The following is a 16,601-nucleotide window of genomic DNA, read 5'->3' on the forward strand; positions in this document are numbered from 1 at the left end:
TGGACTGGGGGTGTTCCCTGGGAGGGGTGCTGGACTGGGGGGTTCCCTGGGAGGGTTCCCTTGGAGGGGGTGCTGGACTGGGGTTGGTTCCCTTGGAGGGGGTGCTGGACTGGGGTTGGTTCCCTGGGAGGGGGTGCTGGACTGGGGGTGTTCCCTGGGAGGGGTGCTGGACTGGGTAGGGTTCCATGAAGCAGGGCTGGTGGGATGACAGGGCCATTCCAACAGGAGCACCAGCACGTGCTGTGGCCAAAAGGTGCCAGAGTCCTGGTTGACCGGAAAGGGGGTCTGGGGGAAGAGCCGAGGCCACAGCCGTGGTCAGGTGGCTGCAGGCACATGTCAGTGAGTGAGGGAGTGCTCGTGAATCTAGTGACATGGGACTGGGGCCAGGCCTCTGGTTCCTCACAGGGTGGAGCCCCAATTCGGGGATGTGTGCCAGGCTGGGGAGGTCCCGGGAGTGGCCTCCAGGGTGCGGCCGATCCCAGATCGAACCAGGTGCTGCGACACAGGACCAGCTCCTACCCCAGAGCCATGTGGGAAGGGGCTCTGGGCAGGGTGGACACACTGGCAAGTGGACAGGCGGCCCTGGGCCCTGGTCCCAGCTGTGTCAGCTCAGGCACATGACTTGGCTCTGCACCTGGTTCCTTGAGTGGTTGGTCACGGAGGGGCTGAGAAGGCGCCTCTGCAGGTGACTGGTGCAGGATGCGAAGAGGAATACTGAACCTGAAACTTCATTGAATTTCAACTTCCAAGGGCACCGGGCAGCTTGGCCGCCGAGCACCAAGGCGGAAGTGGTGACCTTCAGTCTGTGAACATCCCGGGCAGAGCTGGCTTCGCGGGCACGCGGCGGGACCCGTGCAGCTGCCATCTTGAAATTCGTAATAATTTCCTTCTGGAATCTGTGCTTTACGGTGACATCAGATGGGAGAGTGCCGCGCACCCCAGGGGCCAGGGGCCTCGGCTCACGTGTGCTCCTGCCTCCCCGGGATGGGTTCTCAGCTGCCCCCTCCCCACAGCCTGGCACCCTGGGACCCCTGACCATGGCTACTCTGTGCCTTGGAGGCAATGGGTGGCAGGGGCAGGGGGGTGCAGGTGCAGAGGGCGTGGCCCATGGTGTCTCAGGGAGACAGCAGCCAGTGCACCAGGTGGGTGACCCCCTAATCTGGGAACAGAGTGCATCACGGTGCAGAGGCTGGGGGAGGTGGAGGCTGAAGTTGGGGGTCACCTGGGTTGGGGTGGTGGGCCGTAGGACGGGGGCGGACTCCCCCAGCCCTAGCCACGGCCTTGCTTATTTCCTTTGCACTGGGCCCTGGAAATTACGTAGCGGATTCTGGCTGCAAGAGTCTGTGCGTTCACGTCCCCTCCTCCGCTCCGAGTCCGCGGCTCTTGTGCGACGGGGCCAGACGGTTCCAAGTGTGCCTGTGGGGTGAGGGATCAGATCCTTCTGGCGTGGGCAGACGGCTGGCAGGGTGTCTAAGGGCCGAGAGCGTCTCCCACGCTTTCACGCAAGAGGGGCTTGCTTGGGAGGCTGCGGGAGTGCAGGTTCCGATGCTGGAGGCCCCGGTTCCGCGTTTCTGACGAGAAACTGCTTCGCAGACGACACTCGGGATCAAAGCCTAGTGGGCTCAAGTCCAGCAGCAGCGCAGCCTCCAGACGGCTGCCGACGACCCCGTGAGAGTGCTCCCCGCAACGGGCAGGGGAAGGGGCTGCTGTGGTGCTGACACGGGAGCGCACGCTCCGATGACCGGGCCCGTGCCCCCGACGAGTGCTCAGCGTGGTCCTCAGCATAGTACCCCCAGTGCACTCGTGACCTCGCACCATCCGCACAACCTCGCTGGGTGCTTGCGAAAAGCCCACCTTACAGATGAAGAAACTGAGGCACAGAGCCTAGAGCGCCTGCTTCAGTTGCCCGTCTTCAGCGGCAGAGGTGGGATTCGAACCCAGATCCGACCACGCGCCCCTCCCGCTCCGCCTGCATTGCTGAGTCTACATCTGGAGACCGGCCCGCCGCCCCCCTCCCCGCCCCACCTGCAGGAGCCCAGGGTGCTCTGAGGAGCCGGTCTGGGGCCTGGACCCCCGCCGGCCCCCTCCGCGCCCAGCCAGCGGTCACCTCTGCCTTCAGCCGCTCGATCTCAATCTCCCCATCCTCGATCTGCCGCCGTAGCTGCGTGGCCACCGTCTTCTCCGTCTCCACAATCTGTAGCAGGTGCAGGTACTTCTGCATCAGTGTTTCGTGCTCCGTGGCCAGGGTCCGGTAGCTATGGACGGATGGACACCGCAGGTTAGCCCCCAGCACCCCTAGAGATCCAGCCCAAGGGGCGGCCTCCCCCCCACACTCAGGACACAGCGCCCGGGGCCCCGGCCTGGCCGCCTCTTCCCCAGCCCCCGTCTCACGCTCCAACCTCTGGGTCCGACGGGTCCCGCTCTCCCGCCAGGAGCTCTAGGCCTTTGCACGGGGCAGATCTCCTGTCTGGAATCCACCTCCCCTGCCCTCCCTGTGCTAGCCCTGTCCTCTTTCCTAGGCCAGCCCCGGGTCCAGCTGAAATGCCGTCTCCAACCCAGACTATGTCCCCGCAGCCCGGGCTTCTGACGATGAACCTGGTGCTCTGGGCACGCGCCCATCCGAGGGCAGCCTTGGCTGGGAGGCTTGTGTGGGGGTGATTGGCAACAAAGCCGGAAAGTCAGTGGGGACAGGTCAGAGGGCCCCCCAAAGGATAAGCAGGGGGCGGAAGAGACAGCCCAGCATTTGTGCAGATTAACAGGCGTCACCTCACATTTGCGGAGCATCACAACTGGGGGCAGGAGGGGCGGTGGGGAGCCTGGAACACCCAAGGTCATGGGCCAGGTCACCTGCGTCTGGGCCAGCTCTCCCTGACTCCCCACAGCACAATCACGGCCATCTGTAGGTGTCAGAGCTGGGGAGAGACCCCATTCCAGGAAAGGGGTGCAGCCTCACAGGGCAGAAGGGCAGGGAACTGGAAAGCCAGACGTTGACTCCGAGGGAAGGTCTGGGGTCTTGGGTCCCCCCCGAAGCCCCATCCCCATCTTCCCCTCCCCCTTCCTGTGCTGGGTCCCCATCTTCCCCTCCTTGCTTCCTGTGCTGGGTCCCCAGCTCCTCCCTCCCCTGGCATCCCTGCCCAAGCCCAAGTCCCATCTGGACCCCGAGTGTCCGTGCCCCAGACCCTGCCTTTCCCTCTGTAGTAGCAGCGGCCCCTGTTCCATGGGCTTTGTCCTCCACACGGAGCACAGACCAAGCCCCCTCCCACCTCTGCAGGCTTGTGAAAAGAGTGGCCTGCCCTCCCCCATCGTCCCCGCGGTCTCTCCTGCCCTCGCTCCGAGCCCAGGCCAGCCTGGGTCGGCCACCAGCGCCCACAGGACCTGGGTCCCTCTCGGGGGTCACCAGCTGGCTCCCACTTGCCCAATCGAGGGGACGCCTTTCCATCTGGCATCTTCTGATGTGACTTTCCGGCTGCCCTGGGTGTGGCTGGTCGGCGGGGTGGGTGCTGGCTGCTGTCACCGACTCAGGAGCCACACACAGGCGCTCTGAGACCGAAATGGGACAATGACAGCTTCCCCACAAGCCCCGAGAGACAGGAGGACCCCAAGAGGCCGTGGGTGGGGAACAGCTCTGCAAAATGGGCTGTGTCGGGGGTGGTGGGGCGCACCTGGTCCCCTGACGGTGTCCGAGGAGGCTCCCTCAGCTGAGCTCGAAGGCGGGAGGGTGTGAGGGGGCAGGGGGCAGAGGACCTGGGGGACACCCTGAGCCAGAAAGCACAGCTGCGCCCTCGCCAGCCCGCCCCATCTAAAGGTAAACGCTCTGTAGGGGCGTCTCTGGTTTGCGGAACTATTTGATTCCAATGATTCTGTGCCTCCATTCCAAGCATGAACGTTAGCCAGAACATTCGGTTTTAAAGTTTCTCCCACTTCCCGAGAGGCTCAGTCGACTTTACTCGCAAGGGGAATTGGGCCGGGAGCACGGAGGGGCCTCCTCATTCCAGGGAGACACGATCCAAAGAGTTATTCCGCTTCAGAGCCGAGCGAGGTCTCATCTGCAGGACTGTCTGGGCGGCTTCTGCCTCCCTTCCTCCCTTATTCCTGCCTCCCCCCACCTCCTCCAGAGACGAGGTGCTGAGTATCTCTTTGTGCAGCACCGTCCTTACGGACCCAGACTCGGGGCTGCAAGGGGGCTCGGGAAGCACGAAAGACCAACCGTCTCATTTTATAAATGAAGAAACTGAGGCCGGAGAAGGGACGGGACTCGCGCCAAACGACAGTCACTTAGCGTGGAGGCTGGAGCTAGACGAGGTCTGCAGCCCCCGACCACGCGGGTCTGCACGTGCCCGCGCGGCCGTCGGCGGCACACAGCTCCCCTCCCGACGTGTGGGTGATGCACACGCGGGTGTAACATTCCACACGCGGCTGTTCGCGCACAGCTCAGAGGTGGCCCCCCCCGACGCTGGCACGTCACATATGCAGGAGAGTACACAGTGTCCCTGCATGCCGTTCATACACCCCAGTGCTTATTTTTGTGTGTAGAATGTATCTGTTATGTAAACAAATAAAATATAAATAAGATACCGGCAGAAACACTTACTACCAGATACAGCTGCGGGAGGCCGTCAGGCTCCCTCTTACACACACACACACATGCACACACACACACACACACGATCTATTAGACTTGGAGCTAACAACGGCTCAGGGTCTGTAGTCTCCCCCTAGTTACACAGCAGAGAAGCAAGTCGGGCCTGGTGCGCAAGCCCTCCTGAGCCCCAGGCCCATAAATCGGATGGGCTGCTACCCCTCTCCCTCGGTCACGTTAACCGACACACGACACAGCTGGCGGGAAGATGGGGAGGGTGTCCAGGTGGGCCTGACCTAATCACCTGAACCATTTAAAAGGGAATTTTCTCTGCTGGTCACAGAAAAGGCAGGTCAGAGATTTGGGACTGCATAATTATTATTATTATTTTTTAAACGTTTATTTATTTTTGAGACAGAGAGAGACAGAGCATGAACGGGGGAGGGGCAGAGAGAGAGGGAGACACAGAATCGGAAACAGGCTCCAGGCTCTGAGCCATCAGCCCAGAGCCCGACGCGGGGCTCGAACTCATGGACCGTGAGATCGTGACCTGAGCCGAAGTCGGACGCTTAACCGACTGAGCCACCCAGGCGCCCCAAGGGACTGCATAATTAAAATTTGAGGTTTATCACGCATAGAACGGAGACCGCAGACCTAAGTGTGAGGTCTGAGTGGTTTTGATCAGTGCATGCCTGACCTGGGATAAAAGAACATTCCCATCACCCGGGAAGTTCCCTCACGTCCCTTCCCAGCCACCCCCCCACCCCCAACTACTGTCCAGATTCCTTCACCACACGTTAGCTCTGCCCGTTTTAGGAGTTCACGTAACTTGGGGTGCCTGGGGGGCTCAGTCGGTTGAGCATCGACTTCGGCTCAGGTCACGATCTCACGGCTCGTGAGTTTGAGCCCCGCGTCGGGCTCTGTGCTGACAGCTCGGGGCCTGGAGCCTGCTTCCGATTCTGTGTCTCCCTCTCTTTCTGCCTCTCCCCTGCTCAAGCTCTCTCTCTGTCTCTCAAAAATAAATAAAAACATTAAAAAAATTTAGAAGCTCACATAACTGGAATCACACGGTGTGTATTATTTTGTGTCTGGCTCTGTTTCCTTTGACTTTGACGTTGATCCGTTTTGTTACGCGGATTTGTGGTGGCTTCCTTTCCATCGCGGAGCGGTATTCCATCTCGTGGATGCTCCGGGGCGTGTCTGTATGTCTGTCTGCTGATGGACACCCCGGCTATTTCTAGTCTGGGGACCATGATGCACAAAGCCGCTAAGGACGTTAGCACGCGAGACTTCTCGTGGGCACTTCTGTTCCTCCCGGACAAGTACCAGAAGGTGGCATTGATGGCCATACAACAGGCCTGACAATTTCTAAGTTGCTGATTTTTAGGCAATGGCCTTCCAATTCTCTCAAGTGGTTGAGCCATTTCCCGTGCCTGCCCGTGTGTGTGAATGATGGGGCCCCACCCTGGTCCGGCATCTGCCACCTCAGGCTGTCGTTTTTTCCAGGCTGGACTCCACACACAGCAGCGTCTCCCTGTCTCTAAAACACTTCTGTATTAATTGATTTTCTAAGTCAGCGTAATCCTGGTCATCAGAATGTACAACGAATCAGAATTCTCTAACCCTTCAACACTTAGAAACCCCGCTCTTGGTTCTAGGTCAGTGTCGGGGAGGCTGACGTCCCCCCTGAGTCTGGCTCTTCCCACATGAATCCGTCCTCCCCAACACTGGCAATTTCCACTCAAATCCGTAGCTGTAATCGTGTCACTCCCCTGGTGTAACACCTTCCATAGCTCCCACTGTTCACAGAGTAAAAGCCAAAAACTTCGGCTGGGTGTTCAAGACTGGGTATGACTGTCCACCTTCCAACACCCGCACTCGGTCTCTTTACTGTTTCTGGAAGTCTCCTACATCAGTGTCTTGGCCATGGGGCTGGGGGCCAAAGTCCTCACAGTTAAACCCATTAGATACGACCCTAGTCCTCCAGCTCAGGTCACGTGTCACCCTATTTCCAGCTTCCTCCAACCCCTGCAAATAGAAGTAACATCTGTTTTGCGTGGTGCCTCGTCCCTACCACAGCTGTCAGGTACCAGAGCTAGTTGTGAATGTGTCTAATGGCTTCCTGACTGGACCGTGACATCCCTGGGGGACACCTGTCTGCCCAACACCACACTCGGAGCCTGACTCTACAAGTTCATGTGTGAGAACCTGGTCTCCACTGCTGGACACTCCTTGAGGATAGGGCTGGAGATGGCCTGACCCCAAAGTCAACATCAATGCTGTGGCCATAATAAAGGGTTTCTGGTCAGCTCACTTGTTCCAGAGCTCAAGGAAGGGCCCTGGTATCCATCCATCCACCCATATACCCACCCACCTACCAATCACCCCTCCACCCACCCACCGTCCATCCATCCATCCAATCATCCTTACATCTACCCACCTATCCATCCTTCCATCCACTCGTCTATCCATCCACCCACCCACCATCCATCCATCCACCCATCCATCATCCACCCATCCACCCACCATCCATCCACCCACCCATATACCCACCCAGCTACCCATTCATCCATCCACCCACCCACCATCCGTCCATCCATCCATCCATCCATCCATCCAATCATCCTTACATCTACCCACCTATCCATCCTTCCATCCACTCATCTATCCATCCACCCACCCACCATCCATCCACCCACCATCCATCCATCCACCCATATACCCACCCAGCTACCCATTCATCCATCCACCCACCCACCATCCGTCCATCCATCCATCCATCCATCCAATCATCCTTACATCTACCCACCTATCCATCCTTCCATCCACTCATCTATCCATCCACCCACCCACCATCCATCCATCCACCATCCATCCATCCATCATCCATCCATCCACCCACCATCCATCCATCCACCCATATAGCCACCCACCTACCCATTCATCCATCCACCCACCCACCATCCACCCACCCACCATCCATCCATCCACCATCCATCCATCCATCATCCATCCATCCACCCACCATCCATCCATCCACCCATATACCCACCCACCTACCCAATCATCCCTCCATCCACCCACCATCCATCCATCCATGCATCCATCCATCCATCCGATCATCCTTACATCCACCCACCACCCACCCATCCACCCACAGCTGTCTATGGATCCACCATCACTCATACCGTAAACACATCTGCTAATCACCCATCCACCCTCCATTCATCTTTCACAAACTCAACATCCAATCTCCCGTCCACCCTCTATCCATTCGTTCATCCCTGCCTTCTCCCAATCCACCTTGCTGAGCACTTGCTCAGGCCTCTATAAGTCTTGGGGATGTTGGATCGCTTTTGGTCTCTGCCTTCAGGACCTTGCATGTAATAGGCAGACAGACACAGAAACACACCTCTCTCTACTGAGCCATAAAAATCACCTGTTGGGAGGGGTGAATCCAGGCGTCCCTGCCCTCGGACAGTACTCAGCTCTGCCAGGGGACTGTCAGCTGTGGAGCCACACCCCAGACCACAAGCCTGTCACCTCTCCAGGACCCAAAAGATTCAATCCAGCGTGGAGCCCCACTTTCTCTGCAGCATACACTAGAGCCCTTGGCTTTTGTCCCCATCTGGCTCCCGGGGCGCCCGAGGGAGCTACAGACCCGGAGCTTCGGGGCTCTGAGGGGCGCCCCCACAAGAGGCCTTCCCTTACGGCTCCTTCTCCGCTCCCCTCCTTTCCGCGCCCTCCCACTCCAGGGCCTGGGTTTGCTCTAGACGGGGTCGCTGGGCTCAGCCTCTTCTGCCAGGACCGTGGGGCGGGTGAGACATACCTGGCATGAGCGATGGCTGCCACCCACTCGTCACAATCCTTGGCGTCCTCTGTCCTCAGCTCCAGGGCTTTCTGGTTCTCGTGGCTGAAGTTGACCGTGAAATAATGCTGCACCGAGAAGAAGATATCTCTGATTACCAGGTGTCCACAGAAGCAGCCACGTCTGCTGCTATCGGTCTAGCTGTTTCGCAAAGTGCCTGCTGCCACCTCAGCCGGGCCCAGACTCATGATGTTAACAGAGCCCATGCTTTGGATATTGTGAGAAGCAAGTGGGGCCCCCAAAGTCCTGTTTGCCAACAAACTGCAGAAAAGCCACCTTTCAACCGCCAGGTATGCTGGGGGGACGGCAGAGGAAACCCACGAGAGCATCCCCTGGGAAGTGGGTGCCCACTGGGTGCAGCGCGCCTCGATTCACTGCACGGAAGTGTACCGAGCACTCTTCTGGTGCTGGGGTTACAGCGGTGGACAGACAGGAGCGGCCCCAGGAAGCACCTCTGTAGGGTGTAGGGGCCTTGGAGGCGGGTCAAGCTCGCGGCCCGTCCCTGGGCTCCTGGGAAGCGGAGGAACCAACAGCGGACGCATGTCTGTTATGTTGTTGGACAAGCTAAAGTGCGTGAACCCCCAGAATAATGCCCGGGACCCTCGCGAGCACAACTGCCACAGCCACACTCACTGCTGTATGGAGGTGACAAGGGGCTGTCGGGGCAGAGAAAGCCACCCCCTGATCAGTCCAGAGACAGCAGGAGGGCTGCCCAGCGCTGGGGCCCTGGTCCAGGAGTGACAGTCGCTAGACGGGGAGTGCGGGGGCGGCACAGACGTCTGCGCCTGGTGTGCTGGGGCGGGAGGGGCGGCAGGAACGGGGATGCCGGAGGCAAGGGGGGCAGGCGGCAGGGTCCGGGTGGCGGTGCCCAGCAGGGGGACGGGCTGGGAGGACGTTGCCAGGATGACACTCAGGTCTTTGGCTGGAGCGACTAGAGGTGGGGGGGCCACAGAGGGGGAGGGGCAGGATAAGGGGCAGGTTTGGGGGGTCGGGGTGGGGGGGGAGGGACACGCAACCGAGGTGCGGTGCGTAAACTATTTTTAGCCTCTGCTGACATTTCCTGTATTTCTGTTAAGGGTCAGTCTGGGTGGCAGCCAGGGTGTGCCTGTGTGTGCGTGCTTGTGCGCGTGCGTGTGTGTGTGTGTGTGTGTTGTTGCACACTCCATGTCTCTCACTTGTTTCCTAGGAAACAGACAACTGGGGCTGTGGAAGGAACTGTCAGCTGCAGCCTCGAATAACTGAATTCGGAAGGGTGGGCACGCCCCCCACCTGCCCCCAGGGAGAAGCAGGTGAAGAAGGAAGCCGCGGGTGGTTCTCGAGAGACGGTGAGCACCCCCAGGTTGTCCCCCCACGATCTCACGGAGTCCCACACTCACCAAGGGGGTGAACCTGAGGCACAGAGAACTCAAGCCACTTGCTCAAGGCCACACAGCTGGAAAGCAGAGAAGCCAGGAGGACACATAAGCTGGGGCCTGGCGCTGGTGTAGAGACGGAAAAGCTACGGAGCTTATAGGCGGGTGAGACTCGGGTCCTAACTCAGAAACAGGGGACAGACAGGGTGGGTCTCCTTGGGTCCCCAGGGGGGATGTCCTGGAGCTGGATGGGCCCACTGATGGGACCAGGCCCTGTTCCCAGGGCAAGAGTGATCTCCTTCCCCGCCAAGCCGCTGGGTGGGGGGGGGGGGGGGGGGGGGTTGTGGACCTGCCCGGGGAGGGGCCGGGTTGGCAAAGCCCCGGGAGCCAGGCCCCCAGAGCTGCGGGCAGTGAGGGGTTTGGCTGAGGCCCCTGTCCCTTAACAGAGGCCTCTTCCCGATCGGCCCAGCTTAGAGAACACTCGGCCGCTTGCCAGCCTGGGTACCGTGACCCCCGCCACCCCCCTCAGCAGGGAATTAGCCGCGAGGAAGCTCCCGGGCCTGAACCCAGGCCACCACAGACGCCTCTGGAGCCATGCGGATGCTCAACTCTCTGCCCCTCGGAGAAGGGTCTGTCCCCAGAGACTTCCTCCCCACGCCGTCCCGTCACCTCCACAGCGAGGGTCTACCGCACCCCTCATGTACTCCGCCTCTGTGAGGCCTCGCCTCTGTCACCCCTGCTCTGGGTGAAGCCACGTGGCCACGGCCAGTCTCCTAACACGGGTCCCGTGCGTCTTGTCTTTGGAGACCCTGTCTAGACCCTGAGTGACCGAGCAGCGGCTGGTGGAGGGCTGGGCGTGGGGGCCCCGGGGGCGGGCACAGCCCAGAATCTTCACTGTGTCTCCTAACAAGCAGGCCCGGGGCGCCTACGGGGCAGAGGCCGAAGGGCCTGCTGCACGGGCAGCCTGGGGAGACTCAGCTGGAGGAGGGAGAGCCAGCGGAGAGCAGGGCCTCCCTGGACCACAGCCCCCAAGGTAAAGCACACCGCCCCGTGTCACAGGGAGCGGGGCTTGCCCGAGGCCCCCTCCGGGACACGGCTGTTCTCGGCCGGCGATGCTTCTGCGGCCCTGGCTGCAGAGTAAGTGGCCCAGGGGACGGGAGAGCAGTGCGGTCCCCTGTGCCCGCCAGCCTTCCCCCTGACATTGGCTTACGCGGCCACGTGGCCCCGGTGACCAGCAGCCAGTGCTCACCAGGGGACGGTAAACTTGCTCCCAGCCACCTGAGTCATCACCAGTCCTGACTCTGGGCGGCTCAGGAACCAGACTGTGCTCCACGTGGGGCCTGGGGGGCGGGGGACACAGACAAGGATGGGGACAGAGTGGAGACGGCGATGGGGGGAGACGGAGAAGGGAGGCAGGGACAGAGACACAAAGCGGACAGAGGCAGTAAAATCCGCTGGGAAAGAACGAAGCCCCCACGCGGGTGAGCTCCAGGTTCCGGGAAGATGCTAGTAAGAAAGGAATCTGGAGAACTGAGCAAGGCTGAACGAGGGCCTAGGCCGCGCGCAGACAGACCCAGTAAACCGCCGGCCGTGTGGTGCCGGGAAGGCGGCCGGTCCCAGGCCGGTGCGGCCAAGGTGGCCCGTGGGTGTGCAGGCGCCTGCGACACGGTGACCGCCCTCCCTCGGAGGGGCTGCGGTGGGAGGTGTGATGTGGCTCCCGCAGGGGGGCGCCGGGCCGCAGCCCCGGGCTCCCCCGTCATCCGGCGTTCTCGCCAGGATTGGGAGGGGCACGCCCCAAGTTAAGGGACAAGTGGCCTCCTGGGAGAGAACGGGCACCGGACGTGGAGTCTGACCCACCGTGCGGCTCGGGGCCGCTGGGCCCCTTCCTCTGTCCTGCTCGGGCTCTCATCCGCGATGGGGGGCGGGGTGCTGGGTGGACGAGCTGGGCCGTCTGTGTCTCTGAGTTCCGTGATCTCCCTGCACACCTGCACCATCTATGTCTCTGTCCTCATGGACGTGTGCCTGCCCATCTGCTGGGTGGGGGGGAGGAGGGCACAGCCCGGCTGGAGGTGAGTGCTCTGCATCTTTCCTGGAGCTCAGGACAGGCCTGGGCCGGCTCCCGGTCTCCCCGTACAGCCCGTGGGAGGCCCTGGGGAGGCTCTGGCCTGGCGCCCTTCTGTCCCGCTCAGGTGTGTGGCCCGGGTGTGGCCTGGGGGCCTAGGTGTGGCCCCGTGTCTGCCAGGACACACACAGAGCTCCGGGTGCTTGTCTGGATCTCAGTCTGGCCGGGGTGGGGGTGTCTGCTAGGCCCCCGTCCTTCTGTCACTGAGGATCACGTCCCCCTGAGGCCCCTCCTTCCAGAGGGTCTCATGCCTGACTGACTCACGGGCCGTGCACTGCTCAAGGCCGGGGCCGGGGTTGGCTACCTTCCTCGGGGACGTACTCCGGAGCCCCACACAGAGTCTGGTACCGAGTAAGTTCTGACGAATGGCTGAGGAAGGAAAGGATGAACAGACACCTGAAAGCGACATCCCGCTCCAGGGCTCTGATGATGTCTCCACAAGGCATCCTGCGGTCTGTGGTCCTCGTCCCCTTACTCTTATTGATATTCACGATAGGGGCGCCCGGGTGGCTCAGTTGGGTGACCATCCTTCCAACTTCGGCTCAGGTCATGATCTCACAGTCCGTGAGTTTGAGCCCAGCGTCAGAGCCTGGAGCTGGCTTCAGATTCTGTGTCTCCCTCTCTCTGCCCCTCCCCTGCTCATGCTCTGTCTCTCTCCCTCTCTGTCTCTCCTCTCAAAAATAAACAAAAAAATTTTAAAAACGATTCCCGATAATACTGCCAATATGCCCCCTGAGCACCTGCTCTGTGCCAGCCGGTCTGCCTGGCGTGGCTGCATTTCTCAGGGGCCCGGGCCCTGGAGGGGAAGGCAAGACCCCGGGATGGGCACTGTGGATGGTACAACTGTCCCTGTGCCCGCCTACTTCCCACTCTTCTCCACCTCCCCTGCCAGCATGGAGGGATGGGGCCACTTCTCCAGGAGAAGCAGGCCTCACGGTAGCAGCAAGGTTGGGAGAAGAGATCTCGGTGATGGGGTGAGAACAGCCGAAGTTAGGAACGCCCGGGGGTTTTTGAAGTGAGGGGAGACCGTGGCCCCATCTCCACTGAACCCAGCAGGTAGGCTTGATGTGTTCTGCCCCGACGTCTTCTGCCCCCACGCCCCCACCACAGATCTCTGCCCAGTCTCCACGGGGGTGTCCAGGGGACTCTGGTGGCTCTGGTGGCCGGGGGGGCTTGCAGCTCTGGGCCCCACAGGACTGAAACAATCGGAGAGACGTTCCTGGCAGGCCACCTCCCCGGGGCACCGTGCAGACAGCAGACTGACACCCACCCCGGGCTTCCCGTGACCACCCCTTCAGGATGAGGAGAGAGCACTTTTGCCTAATACATGGAAACCAACCCGGAGAGCCAGGCAAAATGAGGACACAGAGGAATATGTTCCCAAAGACAGAACAAGATGAAACTCCAGTAAAAAAACCTTCGTGAGACTAAGACAGCTAATTTACCTGATAGAGGGCTCAGAGTAACAGTCCCGGAGAGGCTCACTGATCTTGGGGAAGAGCGGAGGGACACAGCGAGAGCCTCAACAGAGAGAATACACAAGAAGGCACCGAACAGGAATCACGGAGGGAAGGATACAGTCACTCCGGACAACACACGAGGGGACCGACAACGGCGGACGAAGCAGAAGACGGGACCGGTCATCTGGAAGCCAGGCACACGCTGGAAAAGGGCAGCAGGAAGACTGCTCAGGGACGCGGCGGATAACACGCGGACGGTGTTTGGGTAGTAAGGGGCCCGGAAGAAGAGAGAAAGGGACGGAAAAGTCGTTTGAAGAAATAACGGCTGTGAACGACCCTGACCTGGAGGAGGAAACACACATCTGGGTCCGGGAAGCCCAGAGAGTCCGAAGGAAGAGGACCAAAGGAGCCCCATACCGGGACACACTACGACAGAAACATCAGAAGGTAAAGAGAAAGAGGGTCCTCAAAGCAGCAAGAAAAATCAGCTTCTTACGTACAAGGGAAACCTCACAAGACTATGAACAGATTTTTCAGCAGAAACTTCGCGGGCCAGCGGGAGCGGGAGTGGCGGGGTAGAGTCGACGTGCCGAGGGAAAAACGTTCCGCCAAGGACACGCCAGCCGGCAAGGTCGTCATTCAGAACTGAGGGGAGAGAACGTTCTCCACGCTGGCAGAAGCCACAGGGGCTCACCGCCACGGAACTGGCCGAGCCAGAGGCACTCGGGGGACTTCTTTGGGCTGAAAAGCAAGGGCGCTAGCGGGGAATGAGAGCACACGAGAGCAAATCTCACGGTAAAGGTGGACGTGTAGTAAAGACAGCGGCTCAATCCCTTACAAAGCCGGAATGGAGGTTAAAGGCAAAAGCAGTAAAAATAACTACAACCACAACAACGAGGGAAGGGGTAAAAATAAAAAAGATGTGAAACGTGACATGAAAAGCCTAACACGTGGGGGAGAGGGTGTAAAAGTGTTAAGTTTTAGGATGTGCTCAAACTTAAATTGCTAGCTACTAAACTGGACTGGGGTGCACACACACACACACACACACACACACACACGGGCACACTTCATTTCACTGCGCTCTGCTGACTGCATTTTGCACTTTTGCATACGACAGGTCTGTGACAAGCCCACATCAGACAAGTCCATCGGTGCCGCTCTCCCAACGGCATTTGCTCACCTTGGGTCTCCGTGTCACCTGTTAGTAATTCTTGCGGTATTTCAAGCTCTTTCGCTACTATTAATTTTATCACGGGGATCTGCGATTATGACTCACTGAAAGCTCAGGAGAGAGTGAACATCGGTTAGAAATACTTTAAAATTTATGTAAGTACAGTGTTTTCTCAGACGTCGTGCTATCGCACATGTCCAAGAAATAATAAAACTACAGGACGGCGTGGACGTAACCTTAACATGCCCTGGAAAACCAAAAAATTCATTTGACTCGCTTGATCGCAACGTTCACTTTATCGCCACGGTCCGGAACCGCACACGCAGTATCTCCAAGGTGTGTCTGTAGGCTGATGTATGCAGGTCACGTGGTAACCACATAACGTAACACTATAGAAAGGCATCAGACCACAAGGGAAGGGAGCAAGGAGAGAAGAAGGAACAGACAGGAGATACGGGATGTGCAGAAAATAATGAAGAAATGGCAACAAGTACATACCTATCTGTAAGTACCACAAACAAAAATGGACGAAATTCTCCAATCAGAAGACGCAGAGTGGCTGAATCGATTAAAAAAAAAAAAAAAAAAAAAGACCCACCTATGTGCTCTCTGTAACATGTAAGGACAGACAGATGTAAGGACACACAGACTGGAAACGAAGGGATGGAAAGAGATGCTTCACGCAAATGGAAACCAAAAGGAAGCTGGGGTAGCTACACTTACCTACGACAGAAGAAACTTGGAAACAAAGCCCATAATCACGGACACGGATGGGCATTACTGATGATAAAGGGGTCAATCCAGAAAGAAGAGACAACATTTTAAATATTTATGTATGCAACATACGCTTCATAAACACATGAAGCAAATACTAGAGACTTAAAAAGAGAAATGCACGGCAATGCAGTTAACAGTAGGGGACATTAACACCCCACTTGCGTCAATGGATACATCATCCAGACAGAAAATCAACAAGGAAACAGTGGCCTTAAAGGACACATTAGACCAAATGGATCTGATAGCTCTACACAGAACAGTCCGTCCCCAAACAGCAGAACACACATTCTGGTCAAGTGCACATAGAACATTCTCCAGGAGAGACCATATGTTAGGCCACAAAACAAGTGTCAATGAATTTAAGACTGAAATCATGTCAAGCATCTTCTCAGACCACAATGGTACGAAACTGGAAATCGCTTGCAAAAAGAAAACGGGAAAAAACCACAAACGTGTGAAGATTAAACACAATGCTGAACGACAAATGTTTCAATGAAGAAATTAAAAAAACAAACAAACCCTTGAGGTGAATAGAAGTGAAAATGCAACATATCAGAATCTACAGGATCCAGCAAAAGCAGTTTGGGGAGGGAAGTTCGTAGCGATGCAAGAAATGAGAAAAAGCTCAAGTAAACAATCTAACTTTACACGTAAAGGAACTAGAAAAAGAGTAACAAAACCCAGCAGTTGTAGGAGGAAGGAAATAAAGATCAGAGCAGAAATAAACGAAATTGAGACTAAAAAAACAATAGCAAAGATCTATGAAAAGAAGAGTTGGTTCTTTGAAAAGACAAATAAGACTGATCAACGTTTAACTAGCCTCGGTAAGAACAAAGGAGAGAGGACTCAAATAAAATCAGGAACTTTCGAAAGAGGGAAGTTACAACTGATACCAAAGAAATACGAGGGATCATAAGAGACTACTATGAACAATTATACACCAACAAATCAACAACTTAGAAAATTGTGTAAATTACGAGAAACATAGTCTTCTAAGACTGAATCATGAAGAAACAGAAAATCTGAATGGGTCAGTTACAGGAAGGAGACTGAATCAGGAATCAAAACTCCCCAACAGGCAAAAGTTGGGACCAGAAGGCTTCACTGGTGCATTCCACCAAACATTCAAAGAGGATTTAACACCTATCCTTCTCAAACTCTTACCAAAGAATTGAAGAGGCGTGAATGCTTCCAAACTCATTTTCCCAAGCCAGCATTATTACCCTGATGCCAAAAGCAGACAAGGACGCCATCGAAAAAAGAAAGTCA

General features: G+C 57.6%; 1 protein-coding gene across 2 annotated transcripts in view; it reads right to left on the reverse strand.

The window, feature by feature from the left end:
* RASGRF1 (Ras protein specific guanine nucleotide releasing factor 1) overlaps positions 1–16,601 on the reverse strand; it is a 100,829-nt gene that overhangs the window by 67,110 nt on the left and 17,118 nt on the right. For both annotated transcript variants that reach the window (XM_045448552.1, XM_045448551.1), the window contains exons 2-3: positions 8,409–8,515; positions 2,108–2,255 (exon numbers count right to left, since the gene is read on the reverse strand). In XM_045448552.1, coding sequence (XP_045304508.1) covers positions 2,108–2,255; positions 8,409–8,515 — 255 coding nt within the window. The remainder of the gene's footprint in view (positions 1–2,107; positions 2,256–8,408; positions 8,516–16,601) is intronic.

The sequence above is a fragment of the Leopardus geoffroyi genome, chromosome B3 (genome assembly GCF_018350155.1).
Source record: "Leopardus geoffroyi isolate Oge1 chromosome B3, O.geoffroyi_Oge1_pat1.0, whole genome shotgun sequence".
Lineage (NCBI taxonomy): Eukaryota > Metazoa > Chordata > Mammalia > Carnivora > Felidae > Leopardus > Leopardus geoffroyi.